Source organism: Pochonia chlamydosporia, chromosome 5 (genome assembly GCF_001653235.2).
Source record: "Pochonia chlamydosporia 170 chromosome 5, whole genome shotgun sequence".
NCBI lineage: Eukaryota > Fungi > Ascomycota > Sordariomycetes > Hypocreales > Clavicipitaceae > Pochonia > Pochonia chlamydosporia.
The window spans coordinates 2289798-2313172 of NC_035794.1; the positions used below are offsets into that span (position 1 = coordinate 2289798).

At 49.2% G+C, this 23375-nt stretch overlaps 7 protein-coding genes across 7 annotated transcripts; 5 read left to right on the forward strand and 2 right to left on the reverse strand.

The window, feature by feature from the left end:
- Window positions 1-2383: 2383 nt before the first annotated feature.
- Window positions 2384-5205, forward strand: VFPPC_05998 (hypothetical protein; the record flags this gene model as incomplete). Its single annotated transcript, XM_018285108.1, has 3 exons — window positions 2384-2747; window positions 2799-4482; window positions 4536-5205. The coding sequence occupies 3 exons, from the start codon at window positions 2384-2386 to the stop codon at window positions 5203-5205; spliced, it is 2718 nt and encodes a 905-aa protein (XP_018142085.1).
- A 2236-nt stretch (window positions 5206-7441) lies between these two features.
- Window positions 7442-9518, forward strand: VFPPC_05999 (dimethylaniline monooxygenase; the record flags this gene model as incomplete). The annotated part of the gene is made up of 5 exons (XM_018285109.1): window positions 7442-7606; window positions 7660-8136; window positions 8188-8443; window positions 8496-9308; window positions 9355-9518. 5 exons carry the CDS (start codon window positions 7442-7444, stop codon window positions 9516-9518), a joined length of 1875 nt encoding a protein of 624 aa, XP_018142086.1.
- A 453-nt stretch (window positions 9519-9971) lies between these two features.
- Window positions 9972-12080, reverse strand: VFPPC_16252 (pantothenate transporter; the record flags this gene model as incomplete). Its single annotated transcript, XM_018294005.1, has 2 exons — window positions 9972-11710; window positions 11762-12080. The coding sequence occupies 2 exons, from the start codon at window positions 12078-12080 to the stop codon at window positions 9972-9974; spliced, it is 2058 nt and encodes a 685-aa protein (XP_018142087.1).
- A 2094-nt stretch (window positions 12081-14174) lies between these two features.
- Window positions 14175-15792, forward strand: VFPPC_06002 (CRAL/TRIO domain-containing protein; the record flags this gene model as incomplete). Its single annotated transcript, XM_018285110.1, has 3 exons — window positions 14175-15065; window positions 15136-15277; window positions 15326-15792. 3 exons carry the CDS (start codon window positions 14175-14177, stop codon window positions 15790-15792), a joined length of 1500 nt encoding a protein of 499 aa, XP_018142088.1.
- Window positions 15793-16262: 470 nt separating this feature from the next.
- On the reverse strand, window positions 16263-16902 carry VFPPC_16253 (hypothetical protein; the record flags this gene model as incomplete). Its single annotated transcript, XM_018294006.1, has 6 exons — window positions 16263-16289; window positions 16340-16394; window positions 16443-16523; window positions 16574-16699; window positions 16754-16776; window positions 16825-16902. 6 exons carry the CDS (start codon window positions 16900-16902, stop codon window positions 16263-16265), a joined length of 390 nt encoding a protein of 129 aa, XP_018142089.1.
- Window positions 16903-18288: 1386 nt separating this feature from the next.
- VFPPC_06004 (F-box-like domain-containing protein) lies at window positions 18289-19696 on the forward strand (the record flags this gene model as incomplete). The annotated part of the gene is made up of 7 exons (XM_022428488.1): window positions 18289-18391; window positions 18454-18641; window positions 18698-18734; window positions 18784-18832; window positions 18879-19152; window positions 19200-19613; window positions 19691-19696. The coding sequence occupies 7 exons, from the start codon at window positions 18289-18291 to the stop codon at window positions 19694-19696; spliced, it is 1071 nt and encodes a 356-aa protein (XP_022284294.1).
- A 1692-nt stretch (window positions 19697-21388) lies between these two features.
- VFPPC_06005 (hypothetical protein) lies at window positions 21389-21559 on the forward strand (the record flags this gene model as incomplete). Its single annotated transcript, XM_018285112.1, has 1 exon — window positions 21389-21559. The coding sequence occupies one exon, from the start codon at window positions 21389-21391 to the stop codon at window positions 21557-21559; it is 171 nt and encodes a 56-aa protein (XP_018142091.1).
- Window positions 21560-23375: the final 1816 nt, after the last annotated feature.

Consider the following 23375-nt stretch of genomic DNA (forward strand, 5'->3'; position numbering starts at 1 on the left):
TTACAACCGGTAAATATTAGACTGATTGCCTGCCCATGTAGGGCTTCATTTCGACACCTCAAGAGAAGGAACCAATGTTCACGAACCATTCAATGACCGACTTGAACCAACATGTTAACAAAGCACACAGGAAAGTTCCATTCGACAGATGATGGCGGTACAGTTGCGCGAGTAAATTGCGCTTGGTTTCGTCTTACCCTCCATTACCCGACATGTCGTATTCTTCCCGAAATACGTCGTATGGATAGAGAACACGAGTGTTGTGTAATCGAAACGCTCTGGAAAGGGGTAACAGCAGTTAGGCATACATAGACACAAGGCACATTGTTTTCCTGTCCAACATGACTCGGCCAGACTGAGATTGATAGAATTGTGTGCACATATGCCCTCCAAATGGCCGAGTTAAACTCGAAACCACAATATTTCACAGCGCACGTACGCAAGCATACCCTGAATTACTACAATAGTGTTTCCTCAAAGAATTTGACTTCCCTCGCTCTTCCTGACGAGTTTCTCTTAACACAGCTTCTGTGACGGGGATCCCGTTCCACACCAAGATCAACCCATGGGGATCTCGGGTGATCAGCAAACACGTTCGGCATTCTCGAAGGATTGCCAAGAACCCTGCACAGGGGATGATCCTCTTACAACCTTAGGGTAGGTTTAGTATCGAGTTTTACTCCGATATCATGGCGATGATATTGCATGGCCAAAGACGGGAACTCCGTGTAGAGTACGCTACGGCTTACAGACTACAACAAAGTTGAAGTTGTATGTGCCCACAGCCGAGTATAAGTCCCACGGTTGGTAGTACTGTATGATTCAAATCCTTTGGTTTCACACTGCAGGCGATTCGGTCTCAAAGAGTGCCTCCATGCATTGTTGAGTCGAGCCAACAGTAACGGCCAACCAACATGGAAGCAACCAAGTTAAATAGGCGATCATGCCGTCCCCAGCGGCATCCGGCGACAAATGCATGCAGAGCTGCAGAGCGGCTAAAGAGCACGCAAGTTAACCGAGCTCCCCACGACGTAGCATTGCGTCGGTGGAGTTGTCATCTTGTTCCCCTCACGATGACCCTCATAACGAGAGCAAGCGAAATGGCCAAGACCGCACGCTCGGGTAAAGGGTTCACGTGAGAGAGTTTCCCCATGATGTCCTGACTGATAAACTCCACCACTATGCCCGTAGAAAGTGCTACTATGGACCGGGATGAAATCCTAAGGCCCAAGCACAACCCACTCTGTCGTTGGCTTCGTAGCCAGGCGACTTCCACTGTTTGTGATGTCACTGAGCATGTTCTCTCTCTGTGTGAGGGAATGGTGGGACATTGTTGGTTATGTCCTTGCAAACCGTTGGGCGAGCATCATTTTAATCTCGCCAAGAATGGTGCGCACCTTTTACAAGTCGAATAGCAAGTACGCAATGCCGCCTCAGTTTTTAAGTTTACACCTATTTCGTGGCGCACTCCATCCCACCTGTACAGCACGAGGCTCAACGGTTGAAGATCTACGGAGTATAATTTCTCGATACGACACGATGCCCCAAAGCACTACCGACAGCAGGCAATATGTTCCTACATACGCACGTAGGATCTTGATCCATATTCATCTGATAACCTGAATGACTCGGTTCCATTCGTCACCGCTGCTACCTTCCCAAATTGGGGTAATGATCCCCTGACTCGGAGTCGGATTGTGGATTTCTCGGCCGTTGAAAGGCGCGACACCGGATGGTTCCGTTGACAATCGCCAACATGCCCTGTATATGCCAAGACATGAAAAGTTGGCGTAATGAGCGATAGCCGAGTATCATTCAACTGGTGCAAAAAGCGCGGGAAACGGCCATACAGGATGTCTGAGTGCAAAGCGACAAGACCGGACTTGCTCTGTTGGACGTTAATAGGTGCAGTTTATCGCTCTTCTTGGTTACCGAAGCATCGGATATTTGATCTTGATTGGCGAGAGCTGGAGAAGGGTTATTTGCCGTTTAGAGGCCATCTCCGGCCAATGGTGGTGTCAAACCCTGTCTTGCCATGTGACGGAGGATGTGCTAGGGTGTATCAAGATGACCAGGTGTGCAACCCAACACCAGACACGTTCGGTGAATCCTCCCTCCCTGAACCTGACGAAATCCACTTCGGTTATGCATAAAAGCGTCAATATGACCAGAATGAGACGGAAAACTGAGAAGGATTGCCATGGTGCTGCCGCCAGTTTCGGCAGTTCTCCAGAGTCCAGACCATGGAGTTTCTTTGGCGGTGATAAAGATGTCGAGATCCCTCGGTGACGATTCTCTTTGACAATGATCATCTACTCTCTTTACTCTGGTATATCCTACTATTGTCATTCATTTTAATACTTAATTCGCTCGTTTTGGCAAAATGCTACCCGTAGCTTTTGCAGTCGCTCTTTCTCTGGGCGTAGCGCACCCAGCCGTGGCGTATCAGCCGCGATATTCATTTGCAAACTCGACAAACAATGGAACCGAGACCCAAGTTGAACCAAAGGTACAGCTGACTACTGTTACAAAAATTGTTACCCAAACGTCTGGTCCCGGATGTCCGGCCAACTACGTTGTGCACCCAAAGCCGACGCCAACTCCATCACCAACGGTTACCTTTGTCAACACGGCGCCTTCAGCAACGCTCTCCCCGAACGTGCATTGGTCCTACAACACAAAGTCGGTAGAGAATATCATACCAGTGGACCCAAAGAAGGGGAGCGAGCTTTACTATGGTGTTTCAGGTAAGACTGCCAAAGTACTCTTCCCATCTTGTCGGGCCTGACAGATAATAGATCCGTCCAAGTCTGGCCACTATGCTTTCCTTACATACTACTTCAAGTTTCCTTCAGTCAATATTGACCACACTGATCATGTTACGGTCAAGTATCATGCGGACAAAGGAATGACTGCTTCTTTCCACAACGAAGAGGCTTTCAAGCATGCGCTGGACACCTGGACGATTCAGCATGGTCTCATCTTGATCGCTTACACTGGGGGTTGCGGCGACTACTCCAAGGGGGAGCGATGCTACTTCAACGTGACCGATATCGAATACAAGCACGACAAGAGAGTCATTATCGCAAAGGGAGGATCTAAGCATCCTGACCAAGTTACCAACTCGGGCGAAACAGAATGGGGTTGGTGGGATGCTCACAAAGCTGGCGCTTCTGCATCTGGCACAGCATCAGGCGATTCCTTCTCATGGGGATCTTCTACCACATCTACCACTTCTCCATCCGCGACTACATCGTCCCCCAGCTCGGACAAGACTGCGGGACAACTTGACTGCACAGCGCCGGTCGACAGTGTCCACGGCTTGCCCACCGCATGCTTCGGGAGCAGCTTTGACCAGATTCTTGATGAGACGCTGGGTTACACGGAGCTCAGCCCAGAGTCAAAGAAGTTCTTGGACACCATTGTATCCGGCACGAACATTACTGGCCAGAGAAACTCGACTCTTTCTAGTCGGGCTCAACGAATGCGACGTCGGTCGCTTGCCCAACGAGGATTCTTTTCCAAGATTGGAAACTGGTTCAAAAAGGCCGCCAAAACAGTCTACAATGCCATTGCAAGCGCAATCTCCATTGGTGGCAGCATTGAAAAGGACATTTCATTCAAGGTTCCTGATCCCGACTCGTCCAACGTTTGGGCGAAGACTCTGCTCGGTGGCTTGACCCAAACCCAGTCACCATGGGGTGATGCCATTCTTCTCACGTCACTTGGAAACCCCAATGCCCCTGGCAGCGACGGTGTCGTCAAATACATGAACATTTATTGTGTTGGATGCGGCGCCTCTGGTCGCGCAAGAGTTGCTGGTCGAGCACGATGGTCGCCGCTTGCTGGTCTTGAAGAAGGTCGACTGGAGTTGCAAACCGATATGCAGTTTGTTTTGAAGCTTGGCATCGATGCTCAAATCTCACTCCGTCATGACTTTTACACAGATCTCTTCAACTATGGACTTCCGGCTCTTTCATACGGAGTCATCACCATTGGTCCCTATGTTTCTGTTGGTGCCCGGGTTGGTCTTGAGGCAGCTGCTCGAGGCAAGGTCCTGGTGGGAGCTGAGATGGGAGTGCAAGACTCCTTGGTTGTCTTGGACATTGTTGACCCGAGCCAGAACAAGAAGACTGGTTGGCAGCCGTACTTCAAGCCAGTCTTCGAAGCTACTGGTGAAGTTGCTCTCTCTGCAGAGCTAGGTCTGCCAGTTGGGCTCAAGTGTGGGTTGAAGATTTCAACATGGGAAAAGGCTGTCGGTATTGTCGACGAGCCTTCAGTCAAGGGCGTGGCTCAGGTTGCTGGAAGCATTGGCTTGACCAAGTCTGGCCAATTTACTGCCGGATTCAGTGACAACGATGGTTGCGCAGGCATTCTAACGAAAATTAGCTGGCGCAATAGGCTCTGGGTTGGACTCATTGGACCAAGTGATGCTCCCGTGTTGGACACTAGTGATCGAACATTGCTTCGTAAATGTATTGGGTACGTCTGTCAACGCCTCGTCTAAAACAACTATCACTAACCGGATATCACAGCAAGGACACTAAGCCGGCAAGACGTGACACTATCGATGCTGTTCGTTCCATGAGAGTGGCACGGAATGTGCCAGAGGGCCATGCCATGGACACAACAGCACAACTTGGCACGCGGTCAAGCTCCTTGACATACAAGATGCAGGCCGTCCCTACAGAGTTGTACAACAATACGTTGAATCACAGGCTGTCGCAACTCGTGAATCCCACTGGCTCAACCAGGGTTGTCTCCTGCGCCAACGGCAACCTCTACGCCGTCCGCAACGACAACAACGACAGCAAGTACTGTTTTGGACTATGGGACACTACGAATGAATCAGAGGTTGTCTATGACGGCGTACACAGATCACTCCACTACTACGGTGACACCATGTCCAAGCTCGGTGTCTCACGTCTTCGAGCAAGTGACTCTGGTGAAGTGCCACGAACTTCTGTCACTCTGGCCCTGCTCCCTCATCGAGACCAGGGTGGCGATGCCTTCTACATTGCCGTAGATCAGGCAGAGCAAGTCTTTTACCCGGTGGTCTGTGACTTTGTGGACCAGGGCCTATCCAAAGTGTTTGTGGTGAACGACCCTGACAAGGGGATCGAGATCTTGCAGCGAAAGGACGTCATGTACTCGATAACCGGAGGCGAAGTGGCCAAATGCCAGCTTTTGCCATTGAAACCATAGGTACACGGCACTCCTTGACTATGTACAATGTTAGTAATGGCGGTATGTAATTTGATGGCATGATACTTGATCAGCCACCACAAGAAGGGGACAAAGACTAATATGCAGCCTTGACTGTACCCCGAAAATATACGCTTGTTGTACACGAATGACCTGCAACTGTATCATAATGTATGAAGCTTTGTGTAATTCTTGGCCACAACTCGGCGCGTGCGTTCTTTTCCGAAGCGTGGAGAAAGCTGCGTGTATATCCGAGACTTTGGTACTGATATGGGATGCGCGTAACACTGCAGAGCTGGCATTCGCCGAGAGACTTACATGTAAAAATTATAATGTGTCACATCGTGTCAGAGATACTCCGTCTCCACAGAGACAACGGGCCAGCGCCACGGGTACTAGCAGTGTGATGATGCGCCTCGACATGAGACATGGCGGAGAGGGGAATGCGGTTGACACCGAGCTTAACACCGGTCTTGCTCTGGTAGAGGCTATGCTGCATATAGCCGTGTATTGGAAGCAGATGGTTCGGACCAGCTACGGGATGAGGCGGCAGCAGGTCGTGATCGCAGCTCGAGCTTCTTTTGTTTTGGTCGCGATGTGGAAATGCCGTGGAAGCCACGAGACCCGGGCTAGATTGGCGAAAGCTCAAAACGTGTGCCTAAATGACGTGTAATTTTACTGCGTTTCAGCTATTTACACAGGACTGATGGCATCGAATCTGTTTACTACGCGGATTACTGCAAATCTTTAGACCACGCTGTATGAAATGTCCTGCTGAGCATATGACCCGGGATGTAGTTGTGGCACATGATACGAAGCTCCGTCCTGTGAGCAAAACACCGTTCACAGATTGCTAAATGGAGAAAGAAACGTACGGTCTCGACGAATTGAATAGCATCATGAAGTTGCCAGAGTGTACTACACGTATATATTGGTTACGGATCAGCTGAGTGGTAGCCGCCGTTAGCGCACAACGGCACAGGATGTGATTTGGACTCTGGTATTTTATGTGATGAGTGTACTGAATGAATGTAAACGGCTTGCAATAATCAAGCCTTCATCACCATGTCATGATCACGGGCTGGCCTTAGCGGTGTCCTCGTTATTTGTTATGAAAATATCCATCGACAAACGCTAAAGGTTGCTCGGATCAGCAACGAAGACCCGCGTGAGCGTTTACTGGAGGAGATCGCGAGCGAATACATGGTTCTTTCCCGTCAATCTCGGTAGATGGTTCAGATATAAACCAGGCGGTTCGCTTGACTGAACCACTTGCAAACTCTTCATAACGTACGAGTTTGGTGGTGGACGGGGTGTCTATCACATTGAGCCTGCAATACCCCCCACCCAAATAAAAACAATTCAGAACTACAAACTAAACTCATCTATGCAGTCCCTGTAGTCAGAATAACTCTTTCCACTATTCTTCCTGCCATGATCCAATCTCGAAGACATTGGGGACACAGCTTACACGGAGGGTGCCTAGTGTGATTGCCTGAAAGTGGCTGCAGCAGCCAGCGGTGCCACCAACAATAGCGGACCAAACTGTTGGTAACTTATACATTGACAAGACAATAGGAACACGAGGCAATTGTTGGCCCAAAAATGTATTGTCTTGTCCCCTGAGTTGGGCTCTTGGCGGGCGGGTTGAACCGGCGGCATGGATATCAAATGGATTTCGCTCCGCCACGGGCGCACCAGATGCTGCAAGATGCTCTTATGACCGCCCTTAGTGTCACCGCTGTATAGACCGGCATGTTTTATCTAGTTGCCGGATGTGGGTTGACAAGGTGACTCGGGGGACGACGGCGTCGGGGATATACTCAATATTTGCCCAATATGCAATCGCCACATTGTGTGGACAATATAGCAGTTGCGTGGAGATGGTCACGCTTTCGGAAGCTGCTTTTGAGACGCAGGACATATGATTCTCATGGACGGTAGAGGGTCAATGATGGTCATTGAGCCAGGATACCAATGCTGTTCTTCACTGGAAGCTTGCTGCACAGTCGGCTTGTTCAACAAGTGGCCCTGCATCCCGGCAGGGTGAATGCCCAGGCCATTGCTGTCTTAAACTCGCTTGGTGCCTGTGATTAAATGCCGTGCATTTGGAGTTTGTGGCTAAATAGTGAAATGTGGTCAGTTGTTTCTGACGCAAATAGATATAAGTGCAAATCTTTGCCGAATACCCAACCTGACATCCTGACATCATCTCCCCCAACCACTGAACTTCGCGATGAAGGTTGCCATCGTTGGAGGTGGCCCTTCTGGTCTCGTTACTCTCAAGTATCTCACGCAGGCTCACCGGTTTCTGGACTGTGATGTCGTCGAGACCCGTCTGTTTGACTATCAACCGCAAGTTGGGGGGACGTTTTCTGCCAGAGTGTACGAGGACGCCGAGGTAGGTTGCAATACAATACTCTTGCATGTCGAAATACGTTAACATTTAAACAGCTGGTATCTTCAAAACAACTCACCACCTTTTCTGACTTTCGGCGGCCAAATGAGCCCGACTTTCTCAGTGCAACGAATTATGTCAAGTATCTCAAAGACTACTGCACGCATTTTAACCTGTGGCAGCATATCAACCTCAACACTCGAGTCATAGAAGTCAGACGCCGCGGCATCGGCCACACAGTTGTGTATGAGACCAACAAAGGCGAGCAGTTCGAGTGGGATTGTGATGCCGTTGCAGTATGTTCAGGCTTGCACGTTGAGCCCAATATTCCTGATATTGAGGGACTTGAAAACGTGCCTCAAGTCATACATTCCTCCGCCTTCAAATCCCGAAAACAGTTTCGTTCAAGCAGGACTGTCATGATTGTTGGTTCTGGAGAGACGGGGGCAGACATTTCCTACCTCGCCGTGACGACTCCGACCGTGGAGAGAGTCATCCTTTGCCACAGAGACGGAGTCCATTTTGCACCCAAGGTTAGTTTTCTTCCGTGTTTCAATAGCAAACTTTGTGCTAAATTTGACAAGAGGAACCCGGGGCCTGTTATATTGCCATATCTCCGCAAACCGAATCCCAACGAACCAGGGATCCCTATTGATATTAGTCGAGCAAACATGTTTGACACTGCATATGTTCACAAATCACTTCGCCAAAATGATACACTGCTTTGGGAGTACTACAATTTGTACATCAAAACCCTCCTCTTCATATCGTCGGGCACAACTATTGGCATGGATCAGTGGATCGGTGCCATTAGCAAGGCGAGACACCATCCGTCAAAGAGTACGCAACTCTCATCGCGTGCTTAGCTACATTCACTGACACACCTTTGCAGTCTTCTTTAATAAGTCACTGAAAGTGTGCCCCTATATCAGTGAGCCCTACAGACCCAAAATCCCCGGCCCACGGCTCTGGCTCTATTCACTTCGATCATTCTTTGTACAAACGCCGATTCCCGACACACATGGTCGGAGAGTTGATCTTGCACCGTTTCCTCTGCGCTTCAGCAAAAGGGGAGTTGTCCAGTTTCGCGACAACGGGCGTCCAGAGTATGAGCGCATGAAAGAGCAGAATATCCGTCCCGAGACGGTTGTCCTGTGTACGGGATATAAGCAGAGCTTCCCCTTTCTTAATCGCCGGACGAATGTCACAGGCGCTCCATATGCCACACCAGATTCTGCAAATGTACGACAAATATGGAAATGTGACGACCCAACTGTTGGGTTCATAGGATTCGTGCGTCCATCTTTGGGCGCCATCCCTCCCCTTTCCGAGATGCAGACGCAGCTGTGGATTGCAAATCTCTTATCACCGTCGAGCATTCCGCGGCCACTGCTGCCTGAAGACGAGTATCACTACAAGTTGCGGCCGCTACCTGGCGCTAGGATCAACTATGGAGTTGATCACGAAACTTATGCGTACCAGCTGGCACTAGATCTGGACTCGGCGCCGGGCTTGTGGGACATTCTTAGTCTTGTCTCTTGGAAGAGAGCAGTAGTATCGTGGAAATTGCTCATTCTTTGGATCTTTGGTGCCAACGTCAACGCCAAGTTTCGTCTCAAGGGACCCTGGATGTGGGACGGTGCTCTTGAAGTGTTTACATCGGATGAGTTTTGGCAGACAATTACACGGCGACCAATTATTTTTGGTAAGCATGAGAGCCCCAGAAGTGGTATAAAACCTAACGACGACAGGCCATCTCGCTGTTTCTATAATCCCAATGTCGATATTTGGGCCAATAAACCTCTTGTTCTGGGTATACTGGACCATTGCGGCCGTCTTGGACTCCGGTTATACGAGGTATTTGAACTACGTGCATTCTCACAGACCTCGCCTAGCAGATAAATGCACGGATTAATGGCTGCGACGCACGCAGCATGGATCGCATGCGGAATACCGAGTAATAATGGTGGAGATAACAACACGGACGTGGTGACATTTTTGGACACATCGGAGCAGAGAGGAGACTGGGAGGCAATTCTTATCATAAGCGGGTAACCAGGTTGGCGAGTTAAAAGGTGCATTAGGGGATCGAAATCTACTCTCTTGGGTTGTTCTGTGCGTGATGCATGGAATTGGGACGGGGTGAGGGAACGGGGTGGCAGGACACTGATCGCATCTGGCAGCATTTTCTGCAAAGCAAAGAATAATTGCGTACTGATTAATGAAAATTGGAGATAGGACATGATACAATGGCGGATATGAGGTTTGACAATTCCTAACATGCTGTGAAACTGGCGACATCAGCCAACGAACCAGGTGCTGAAGCCTCACATGTAAGGGAGATGGAGATCTTTAAGTCTAACCACCATCACACTATCGTAATCGTCGTAGAAACACCTCTGTCCCAAAATTCTGGGTTAATTCCCCATGCTATCCCTACTCTGCGGAAACGAGTCGGCACCACAGAAGACATTGGTGTCTGTCCCATCACCTCATCCGCACCCAGAAGAACTATCCCAGACGTGCTCATTTTGCCATCTGCAGATTTCTCACTATTCATACAGCACAAAAGCCAGAGCAGCGTTACTTTCCCAACAGGCGAGCAATCAGCGCAGAGCGGAACATCAAGGCGCATCTCCCCGGTTTTCTCAATCTTTCCTGCACTCAACGACAAGAGAGTTTGTCGATCTTGATGGCCAGGGGTAAACGTTACGTTGAGGTGATCCTTTGGCGTCGCGTACTGTTCCTGTTTATAAAATGCCATTCCGACCTTGCCCTCGATCGTCAGTGTCCCAGCCTTGAGGGCGCCGTACGGATCCGAAGAAGCTTGCAAGAACATGTCAACTAGTCGAGGTGTGTATGCTGGATCTGGGTTGGCGTTGAAGCTATGCCAGTAGCCATTAATCCATGACAGGTAATGAATCGGTCCCTTGACAGATGCCCACGACCAACTGGGTCCAAGGTAGTCCGACGGCCGACTGTGTTGCTTGAATCCGCGGCCAACATGCCAGTTACTCGCCCACATGAGACAATGAGCAAAATACGACTTCCAAAGACCCGCATAGTATTCGTCCGAGGTGGATTCGGCTATGGATCTTGCGATACCAGAAAAAGCTGGAAGTATGTCTGTTTGCTTGGTGAGGGCACGGCTGGTGTAGCGGTCGACAAGCTCGAACCACGAGAGCCTCTGCTTTGTGACGGAGTCTATCGGCTTTGAGCCGCTGCGTGGCATACCGATGAGAGTTGGTCTCGCGAATGATCCTCCATCAAAGAGGCGTCCGACGTCAAAGGAAGCAGGGTCGCCCCAGGGGAACTCGATGGTTGCTCTCAATTCGCGACATTCCCAACGGATTGTGTCTTTGCAGTAGTGAACTATACGAGGTGAGAGCTCTCGTTCTTGAAGAGTCCATCCTCGCTGCGTCAAGGGATCGATCCCCAGAATCTGTCCAATTGGGTATGTGTCCCTACTCCAGAGGCGAATCGTTCGTGAAGTCTCCAACGGCGTCTCGGATGTTGAGGCGTCGACGTTGACATGACACTCAATGTCTACAGGACCGCAAGATCGAACAGCATCAACCACTTGGCATCCACCACGGCCATCTGCAGATCCCGATGCCGCTATAGTGAGATATGCATTGGAGTATACGGATGCCATTTGAGCGGCTTCTTGTTCCCAGTCGGCGCGCGAATCTTGAATAATACACAACGAGTCGATCCAGACGTATGGTATCCCAATACGGCGAGTGTTTTGGATGAAATCTTGAAAGGTTCGGGGCAGATCCCCCTCCGTAATGGAAACCAGATGATCACTTAGTGTTTTTGATCTTGTTTTACCAGCCGCTGGCATGGTTAGACCCCAGCAGTGACTCAGTGCATTGTACCGTTGATCCGCAGCCTTGATGTCCGAACTCAACACCAAGGCCAGTTTCGGGTCACCAGAGCTTCCCACATCGATGAGTCGAGTTGGAAGGGAGCGTGTCCCATGAAGGCAAGTTTTGTGGTTTTCCAGGCAATCTTTTGACCAGTGCTGTATCAGCTGAGCCTCGTACACAAGGTGCAAGCCAGCCTGGTCCCCATGAGGAACAGGTTGCAGACTATCCGAATTTTCTGCAATTCAGTTAGTTGTCTGCACATCTTGCGACGATACGAAGCGTATACTCCAGTCAGGCGGGACAGCAAAGCCGCGAAAGTGACCAGCCTCTGTCCATCCAAGCCTCACGACCTGCCACCCAAACTTGGTGCTGCTCAAACGCACAGGGTCTTCCGGGTTCCAGGTTTGTGAGAGTGCGTATTTCCCAGCGTGCTCGGAATTACTACTCTCTATTGCGTGGTGAATGAGATGGCAGCCCTTGCATCCCGTGGCAGCCGATTTTTTCAGAGCTTCTATGCTGGGCTGGTGGTCGTATGTGCTCTGTTCGTTGCGGAGGAAGCTGAACAACTTGGCGGGAATATTGCTGCAGTATTCGCACAAACTCATTGTCACAGGTTGTCTCTCTTGAGTTCAATCGAATGTCGACGCGGCGATGAGCGTATGGAGAGGAGGTCAAGTCTACTTTGCAACTTCAGTGACATGACCAGTTTAAGTATTGATGTCGCATGTTTGTTGACTCTGGTTAGACTATTGGTAGGGCTGAAGGGGCTGTGTCTGACAGAAGCTGAGGTTCGGGCCGGCACGAAAATGTGGCTTGGTTGTAGTAGGTGAGGGCAAATCTCGTTCGGGCTAACAAAGAGCATTATGAGATAGGTTATGTTGAGGGTGGTTCTCGGCCGATTGTCTAGACTGTTCATGCCGGTACTTTGTCTTCTGGGCTCTTCGACTGGGATTGCGTTGAAGCATTTCCGAGGCGAGACTCACGGCCTAAGAGTCTAGACTCGTCTCATTGTTACCTTATGGTGTACTTGACATGTCCAATTGAGTCACCTTAATTGACCAGGTGGTTGAGCCATAAAAAAACATCTGCGGCAGTAGTTGTTGTTGAGTTGACGGGAAATTGGGGCGACGGCTGGAAGTACAGGAGAAGGCAGATACTTCTCTGCCGTAAAAGGGCGAAAGTTTCCAAACCCGTAGCAGAAATGGAGAGCAACACAAGGTATGAGTTGCCTGAGTGTTGGGTTAAGCTACCAGGCGACTTTGTCAACGAGATGTCTGTTTTGTAGTGGCCTCAACTTGAGGCATAGCGTCCAGGTATTGGAATTGATTGCAAGCCCGGGCGCAAGTGGTTATTTTTATTTGGGAACCCTGGTAATAAGAGCATTTCGGAACGTATAGGTGAAAGAGGACATACCCTGGGCAAGCTCGACATGGTTACCATGCGGGCGGAAAGTCCACTTATTAGGTTTCGCAACCAGTGACAAACATGTTTCTTGCACAATTTGGTTGGCATACGATGGCCCGAGGATGGCTTATACGCTTCAGCCCTTCTTGCGGCCAGTCTCGGTTGATGCTGATTCACAATGCAAGAGCGAAATGGTCGGATCTGTGTTAGATCCATAAGGTGGCCGGAATATTGTCAGCCCCAAGTCCCTACTTTGGGTGGTTTGCGAGAGTTGCACCCAAATTCAAAGGAACTGTACAATTTGCCCACAACCACCCAGCGCAAACAATATGGCTGGAAAGGTAGAATACCACAGCAAAGTCCTTGGAAACCTGTACAACTCTCGATGCATCTTTATGTCGTTGGAGAACTCACATAATGTCCGTATTCACTTACGACTTGTTGCCGGGATCGTTTGATGCTCCGACCCTGAGATGAGTTTCCGCAACCAACCTAATCAATACACCACGCAAGCAATTTGAGAACAGATACAACATCATGTGATTGGTGTTTTACTTATTTGCCCAAGACAGCAGTCAGAATTATTATGAAACTACAACCAACCTACTGCGTCCTCGGCTCCAAGCAGCCACGTCCACATGCGGCGTCATACCTGTGACGTTGCCCGACTTCCTCATTGGGAAACCCACGAAACGCACGAATCTTCCCCAGCAAACACAACAGTATTTGCCTAGGCAAATGACAACCTCGCAGGTGATGATCATGTGCGCAGACTCAACTTGCGGGGTCCAAGATCGTCACCCCGCACATGTGGCTGATCATCCACGTTGTTCAGCATCGCCACGGATGATAGACTGTGGTTTCAAAACATGCGACAACCCAATCGCAAGCCAAGCCGTTATGGATTGCGGGACGGCGGTAAAACTGTACCTGAAATAGACTTTAACCTTGCCCAACCGTGAAAGTCAATTCCTAGCAATAGGAGCGGATTGTCAAGTACGGAGCCGGGGTTGACAAAACGGCGTGTTGGTTCCTTGCACTATCCTCATTTGGCCTCGTTTCAACAAGGCAAGACAGGCGATGTCATGCAGAACGGTTAGCCTACCCACAGTCTGCGAGAAGCTCTTATATAACGACGTAGTGCCAATATCAGGCCGTGATAACTTGACGGCTGTCGTATTGCTTCCATCTCAAGGGGTCTAGACACAACTCTACGTAAGAAAGCTGGAGTACTAGCGCCAAGCGACTTTTAGACGGTACAAAAAGTAATCAAACTTGTCGACGAACACATCAACATGGCTACCAACGGAGCTGGTGCAATCGCCGAAGGGCATCTCGGCAACCTGACGAGCGAGCAAGAAGCTCTCCTCCGGAAACTGTGGCAAACCGTCTTCATGCTGTACAACATGTTCGAACACACTGGTCCTATTGTCTCCGACACTGGATCCAAGGCAGAGTCTACAAAGCAACGAACTGGTTTCTTTGGACGCAAAACCTCGGACGCCGCTCCACCACCAAAACAATCGGCTGATGTCATGGAAGCACTAAACATCATCACCTCTGACCCGCATGAGCAACAGCGCCTCTTAAAGCAATTTCAGCAGTTGGTTGCCATGCAAAGCCCAGAGTCCATCAAGCAGTTCAAGGAAGGGTTGGCTGCCGCACCGCCCGAGTCGATTCAGCAGTTGCGCGACGTACTTGCCACTCAGTCCCCAGAAACTCTCCGCGACTTTCAAAAGATTCTGCATGGGCAGACGGCTCAGTCAATTAGGGCCATGGTGATTGGCGCAGTCAAGCACGAACACCCAGATACTCTGATCCTGAGATTCTTGCGGGCTCGTAAATGGGACATTAACAAGGCTCTCATGATGATGTTCAAGGCTATGAACTGGAGACATACTGACTTTCATGTTGATGAAGAAATTATGCCGCACGGAGAGGCTGGTGCTGTTGAAGACGAGAAGAATGGCGATAAGGCAGCCAAGACGCTGGGCCATGATTTCATGAAGCAGATTCGAATGGGCAAGAGCTTTTTGCATGGGACTGATAGACACGAACGGCCGATTTGCATTGTTAGAGTTCGGCTTCACAGAGCATCTGACCAATGCGTAGAGAGTATCGAGAGGTATACAACATACCTGATTGAAACGGCACGATTCGTTCTCAACCCGCCTATTGAGACTGCTGTAAGTTCTCTCTCTCTCTCTCTCTCTCTCTCTCTGAAAGGCTACGAAGATGATGACTGACATTCGGTAGTGCCTCATATTTGACATGACCAGTTTCACACTCGCAAATATGGACTACGTTCCAGTTAAGTTTATGATCATGTGCTTTGAAGCCAATTATCCCGAGTCCCTTGGAGTTGTCCTGATTCACAACGCGCCATGGGTCTTTAAGGGTGAGTACTCCAAACTGATTAAAGGTGCACCCGCTGACCAATACCAAGGTATTTGGAAGATCATTCACGGCTGGCTCGACCCCGTCATTGCTGCCAAGGTTCACTTCACATACGGTCGAAAAGACTTGGAAGAGTTCATCGCACCAGATCAACTTATCAAGGAGCTTGGCGGCGACGAAGATTGGGAGTACAAGTACGAAGAGCCCATTGAAGGTGAAAACGAGGTTATGAAGGATACCGAGACTCGAGATAAGCTTCGGAGAGAACGCGAAGATATTGCACAGCGATTCGAGGACGCCACTAAGGAGTGGATTTTGCACGCCGAGGGACCCAAGGGCGATGAAGTCAAGGCGAAGCGCGATGCGGTGGCTAAGGAGGTTCGCGAGAATTATTGGAAATTGGACAAGTATGTTCGAGCAAAGTCGTTGTATGACCGGCAGGGATACATTCGAGGTGGAGAGGAGGTCAAGTGGTATGAAGCAAATGGGACGAAAGCAGCAAATGGTTCTGCATGAGCATGACGAGGCATGTGGGTTTGGGTGAGTTTTCGTTTGTAACATCATCTTGCTGGTTGGTGCTGCTTCTTGTTGCCTTTGATGCCATGGTGTTTGGTTGATGTGATATATCTGGCTGGATTTGGCTATTGTTAGTTTGGCAGATTGGTACACGCACTTGAATACTGATATTGAGCAGTGCTGTCTTTTGAATCACTGAGGAACATTATATCGCAGCTCACGAGTTGAAGGCTGACACAGTTGTTAAAGGACCAGAATGCTTGTATACTAGCTAGCGAGTGACGCGTCTTACTATATCTGCCTCTAATCTCCAATCTCCCAACTCCCATCCCTTGCCATTTCCGGCACATGGAATAGTAACAGAGCTGACCAGCTATCAATCAATATGCGAACTCCCAGTGGTCCAGAACTGAGCGGTGAGATATCGAGAGTTTCCGAACGCTCCAATGCTCAGTGATCCGGCTTAGACCTTAAGAACTAGAGTCGGTATCACCCGACTGGTCATAAGATCAGTACTGGTACATAGTGATGCCAGAAGCAAACTTACCAAAGTGCAACTCTTGCCTATTTTCTCAGCCGATGGGACACACTTGGCGTTGTACCTGTGCCTGATCAATAACCGGCCACTCAACAGCTAGAGGGACACATACTTTCCATTGGCAGACTTTACGAATGCGTTGGTGCCGTCAGACGTAAACTGATATCCGCCGCCCAAGTCCAATGTCTTTTTCCTTCAAAGTCGTGAGTCAGTTATCCCAGTCGTACAAATGATGACACTCACTGGTTCTGCCACATGCCGTTACAGGCACCGGGCACATTGCTGAAGCCGCAGTCGCTTGTGAATTGTTTGCCTCCGCCATCAGTAAACATGGCTTTGAAGCAAGCCAGCTTCACGATATTTCCTCGACTAGTCTCTCTGTTAGTTGGGCAAGACTGTGTGCGATCAAGCGGCGCCGCTTACACGGAAGTTTCGCAGCCAAGGTCCTGTGGGAGTCAGTCAAGTGTTTTCACTTTCGTAGCGTGGAAACTTACGTTTTGAACGTAAATGGTGTCCGCGGCCGCGAGGGACGCAAAAGCGCATGCCGCAATGATACTAGCAATTGACTTCATTTTGTCGAGGTAAAGGGTTGATAGAAAGAGTTGTTGTAAGATGATTGTTGATATTGTTCTGGTTTATTCAGAGCTTAGAGACAAGACTGATATGTTTCAGGACGTCGAGTGGATTTTATAGTTTTTCAACAGCGGGTGAAGCCTGGCCAGAGACAACGAACAAGACATATGGACGTCATAGTCTTCATCGAGATCATTCAGGATCGTCATCACTACAATTGAGAGGAAGCTGTAAGAGACGAGCATGTACCTAGGACAATGGATTGCATTCATGGTACATTTCTTGAACAGTCTCAGAAATAGGAGAAATACGTCCGGCTCTCACTTTCAGAAATTGCAAGGGCATCGGACCATGGACTGACGTTGTGGCGGCTCTCATGGAAGATCTTGCCTATTTTCTTTCGCCGAAGTTAGTCTGCCATTCCTGTAGGATTCGCACTGCCTTGGAAACGTGCTACTTGACGTTTTTGCCAACGTTGTCGCTTTTCCGCATACGGGGCATCCTGCCGTGTATTCGGCTCTTGGACACACCCATGAGAGTTTGGAATCATCCTTGATGGCGCTCAACGAACAGGGGGATTATTGGGCAACGTACCAGAGGTGTAAGTCAGGACACTAGTCATGGAGATCCTTGGGATCTATTTATTTGCACTGAAACGCGCAACCCTAAAGCCATATCACTTCAAGGGAGTCAACGAACTATGAAGATCATGTGTAACTGAAGGTTGATCGGCCTTCTCATCAAGAAAACGACAAAACTACTCATTCTGTTTCATATTTCAAAACGTCGTCATAGCAGATTATCAATTACAGTTCGTCGCGATAGCCGAGCCTTGTGGGGGTTTGTCGGTCAAGATGCCGCTTCTAGTCTGTAGGATTCGAATCCTAGCCACCCCCACGAGCAAAATTATAAACTTGCCAACCATTGGACCTAGGACGTCGGTTAGACAATGGGACTTAGTAAGATGAGAAACTAACCCTATGTTGGCAGTCGGATTCGGCATTCATTTGATTGCTTCTCATGCCTGGTAGCCACACGAACTGACAAGGTAGTGATATGCCACTGCTTAATCCAACTGGATGTATGATGTAATGATCGCCCACAGCTGCCTGAAGAGATTCCGTCGGACTGCATGTTGAATCTCTACCTCCAGTGCCAAAAGTCGGAGGCCGCGCCGTCGCTTGAAGCAAGTGGCGAACCCGAATCTCTTGCAGACAACCACACGCCATTGGACTTGTGTTGTCGCCAGCAAACAGAAGAGGGCATCTTGGGCATCATAGTATATGAAATAGAAGCAGTGGCACTCCCGGGTCTTTAGACTATTCACAAACGCCAAGCAGACGACGCTGAAACTCTTTGCCACACACACAGTTCGCTGGATCAACATGGATGACTGGGATGACTGGGATACCTGCTGTGCGATATGTGGCGTGCCATGGGGCCCTTTCATGGCCGAAATTGAGAATGCTATGCGCAGTTCAGCAAAGTGTAAGCATATCGAAGCCTCGACACGTACGTACACCCACATGACCGGCCTAACACATCTGCAGCCTCGCCTTTTAGTACAACAAATCTGGGCGAGGGCGATACGCATTGGCTACACCAGAACAATTCCATGGGCTTATGGTCTGATTCGTCCCATGGCAGCAGGTCAGAATCCACGTCAGACTGTCTGCTCGTCATAACTAACATTGCGTGGAGTGTTTTCTACACTAGAAAATTCTTTTCAGGAGAATTCGTGGGTTCAAATGTACTCAGCTGGCTTTGACCAAGATACAACTAACTTTCTCCAAGGGGTCCGTGACTCTAATGGAGTTGGATTTGGACGGTGGTTACTCCAGCCTTTCAACTTAGCAGTCTCCGTCTGACATACGTGACAGAAGAGCCCGAGTATATTAGCGACATTTACTACGGACAAGGCATGGTAACGTATGTTTTGATACGCTGATATACGAGGTTTTACTTATACATCAAGATATCCTTCCTTTACGAGACAGGGACTTGTCGTATTTCCATTCCATGACGCGTGTTTTGATCTTCTTTCTCGAGTCATTACAAGTCAAACCGAATCGCCACTGGACGAAGAGATTCTCTATGCCGCTTTCGTCGAATTGGGAAACGGAGACAAGCCTTGGATTTTAAACTTGGACTATGGGGACCCGGCTCCGAAAGGCAATCCAAAGACATTTGGTCTCTATCCCCAAGACCCGACAGTTCATCACGACTGGTGGAAGAATTACGGCCACGAGGTATTTTATTTACACTGATAAATTCATCAGTACGCTGAAATTCATAGGAGCTGCTCAAAAACCATGCCAAGAAAGTTGATCTATCTGCGTATCTGGTTCCACGACCCACACTCCATGCCGAAACATCCAAGACTCATCACGCCCTACATGATCCATTCTACGGCTTGCCTGTTGAGATTCGAGAGCATATTCTTGAACTGCTAGATTTTCGAGGCTTATTAGCCGTCAGAGCTGCGTCCTACGCAATGAGGAGTGTCGTCCCCTCAAATGCGCTCTGGAGGAAGAGCTTTTCGGCCAACATGCCTTGGCTCTATGAGATGGAGGATCTTCTACGTCGAGGTAATGAGCACCAAAGTTTCGATTTATGTCTATCGATGGAAGAGTTGGAGAGAAGGTCATCATACCACGACGGCATTGACGGCTTAGACTTGATTCTCGCAAACCGCCGACGAGTGTGGTCGGTTTGTGAGACGATAGCCAAACGATATGCCAGACTGGTGAAACAAACTGATGGATTGGTTCGGAAATGGACTCTCAGAGATGATGGATGTTTTGGAATAAGTGTATAAGTTTTGGCAAGTAATCGTTGGTCAAGGATGAAGAGATGCATGATGAAGACCTAATTGCGTTGGTATTCAACCGCACTGCCTAGCTTGCCAGACTGGTAGTTGTTACTGGACATAGACATGTTGTTGAGAACAAGATAAATCCGGACACTGCTGGCCTCATTTGTCCCCACGGTTGTTGCAACTGATTGAGTAATAGTCTTACTTGTCATCCTATGTTGTGAAGACTCAAGCAAGGGCGGTAGAGCAGTAATGTGCTCGCTGGAGGCGATAGCACCAAGAACAATGACAGATATCTCTAAAAACATTCCAAATTTCATGTAGAACCACAAACAGACATTGAATGGAGAGGTTGTACGTCTGGTGTGTCGAAGTGTGCTGGAACTGACGTCGTAGGGGCCTGGAGAGAATGGCATTGAAAGGGTCTTGGTTATGCCGGCAGGTTCAATCCAGCAAAGCATGAAATTATTAGTGACGTCAAGGTTCTTCCATTTCGTGATGGCGTTGAGGCTGTGATGTCGACGGACTCAGGGTTTATCCACCCCAATACGTAGCATTGGGACGTGGGACATGAATCAAACAGCGATTGTGCACCCTGCTCCCGATTCCTAGATTCTTATACTACATTATTTACCAAATAACAAGATGGGATCAGTAAGCAACCCAAAGTCTCTAGTGGAATCCCATGTGGCATGTCGTGTGGCTGCAGCGTGAGTAAGCCGCTTACTGTGCAACAAAGCATGGCTGGAGTGGTCACATTTACAGCCCTGGTAGTCAAAAAGGGAGGCGAGGTATTAAGTTAGCAATGATCAGCACATGCTCATTAGAATTTTGATTCTTCGAGAATAGCAACATCCATCAGAAAGCACTCATGTCGTGGCGCGACAGTGGAATATAGGACGGCTACCGGGCTGTCGATCCCCCAACGAGCCATAGAGCGACCAGATACCTACTTTGGCATACTATGACGTATTGTTGTTCTAGAGGAAGTCGGGGTCGTTGATCTGTGGACGACAGGCTGTTTGACAAAGTGCCCCAAGTTGAGCACACTGGCTTGACAACACTACCTCCTCGCTGGATGAAATTCAACAACGATCCGTCATACCTCTAACCCGTACCATGAGGCACAAAACATATTCGCGAACCGAATTCTGTTCTGGAACTAACCGGCGTCGGTTGTCTCGTGTCTCGCTTCACTTGAGAGCGGCAATGCTGTGGTACTGATGGCCGGCCGTCCCTGTCAACACTTGCTTACTATGTTCGTCCGCTGAATCCCTGTGAGATTAAATCTGACGTCCTATCTTAGCTCTTTTTTGACAGTAGATGATGCAGCGCGTTATAATATGCTTTCACGGCATCATGGGCGGCACGCAAGCCTCAGTGGCCCGCGACCGGAGAACGGCTCCCTGAATGCTGTCTATTAAGCATCGGTCAGCACTTTAGGCATACCTTTATCTCGAAGAAACGCATGACATATGATGGTGAACTTGCACAAGGCAACTAAATGCCATTGCCTTGACATGAAGTGTGACTCGTAATGATCAGGGTCATGGTGCCAGCTGTTATTGTAGATCCTAACAAAGTCGAAAGAACAAGGCACGTTTGATGAACTCAACCAAGGAACTACCAGGATTCCGGAAAGAAGCCATTTCATACGAGTATTAGCAGTTATGTTCAACCCAGACACTAATCATTGCATTCCGTCCCAGTTCCGGGCCCGAAGGCCCCGTTTTGCGGCACTGACATCCGGCTTGTCTCGGCGGACCAGCCAATCAAGTGTTAGTATCCCATACGGCAATGAACGAAAATGGAAGTCGGAGGTGTCCCACTGCTTTTGGTGAGTCGCAAAAACCTTTGTGAGCAACAATCAGAAGGATGATTCTCATGAGGAATGCGTTTGATGTAGGATTTGCGGCGATGCCTATGGTATAATTGGCATGCTTTCTAGAGCGAATGATCGTCGCACGCTGACCATAGTTCGCAGCCCTCATGAGTCCGGCTCTGCAGGCCGGATGCCGTTTTCGAACGAATTCTACTCTTTTTCGCAGTGTACTGGTCTCACTAATGTTTAATTCCATATTCATTCCTTGAACAAGGAATTGTGAGCTTTAAACTGGCGACAACGCCTAAAATCTGTCAGTGATCATTGCGTCGTCACACTCGGGGTCGCAAACTGTCATACCTCTAGTTGCACCTAACATAACGACACTCCCACTCTCCAAAGTAGGTTCAGCAGACAGGTGTTCGATGAAATATGGAATGTTGAACAAAAGATCATCTCTCTAGATGCTTGTCTCACCTCACCATCCACCGCGATCCGAAGCTGGAGTCTGCAGGGTGGTGATGAGACTGCTGCCAACTATTGCAGGACTCATTGGCGCAAAGTGTGAAATACCTTTGAGATATTGTGAGACGGGACCTGCTAAAGCCGTGTTGTGTTGAAGCTTGCGAGACTAGACGTCGTTCCCAAGAGTGCACGCTGCCACTTAGTCGAGCGCATCCCCGGCCTGCTTCCGATAGTGCCCCGGATCTCTGCCTCGACTAGAAAGTTGTGGAGATGAATGCAACCGGTTGAGGTTGTGTCGGACTAGGTTTCGTACTCGTGTTTGGGGTACTGATTTTTGCGTAGTCAGTTGCAGTGGACGGGTTTGATGGGAGTGAATGTGCAAGACGTACAACCCTAGCACCGATTTGCGTTTCGAGTACCGAATACTTGCCTTATAACGCATATATAGGTTCTTTTACAGATGGCCATGCCTTGGTGCAAGCACTGGGCGATGTAAAGATTTCCCCTGTCTGCACAGATGGCGCCTCTGCATGCCGCTGCTCGTAATCCCACGGCGATGCCATTCATTTGGAAATATGAACGAATTCGACCTGACCTATTGGGCACAAACAACTTATCAGAGTGTAAAAAACTGAAAGATGAGTCCTCATACTCGTGAACCTTAACAAGGTAGGACAGGAAGTACAGCAATCCGAGTATTTGTCCAATCGCCATCTGTAGCTGCTCCGTGTACAACCAACACTAGATGGCGACTTCACCAGCCAGAAGGACTGGCGCGATGAGCGGCTTATTGAGAATGACTTCGGCCTCAATTTATTAAGTTCTCTCACTTTGAGCTGGCCGATAAATCCGGGAGCATGGTCCTCGGAATTGTTCTACTGAACATGTGCCTTGACCGTTGCACATGTGCCCCTGGCAATGCAAAAGAGCGCAGCCACTGTAATGAGATTGAATAGGACAGTTAGTTTTACCGTAGAGACATGGAAACATTCAATCGCTCGTCCGGCTGAAACGACTTCAAGTCCGAGTAAGCCTTCTTCCCCTGAGTGTCTGCCAGGCACCACCATCACCATATTGTGAGGCCATGCACATTCTGGGAGGCTTGCATCGAAAGACTGCCGCGACTCATTTGCCGACCATTCCGGAAGCCTATTGGGCTCAAAGCGTCCGGGAAGCAACTAGCCGCTGCCACGATGCAGATATGCGGCAACCCGTTGGCGGTGGCTTCGCATATGGTGGCGCAGAGTATTGAAACGCCATGCGCCAGCCCTCACACCCATTTGCGTTTTTGCCAAGGAAAGCAGGCCACTAAACCCGGTTTGCGCCAAATCGAGCCATCTGGAGTTTTGTTTCAGTGTCGAACCGACATG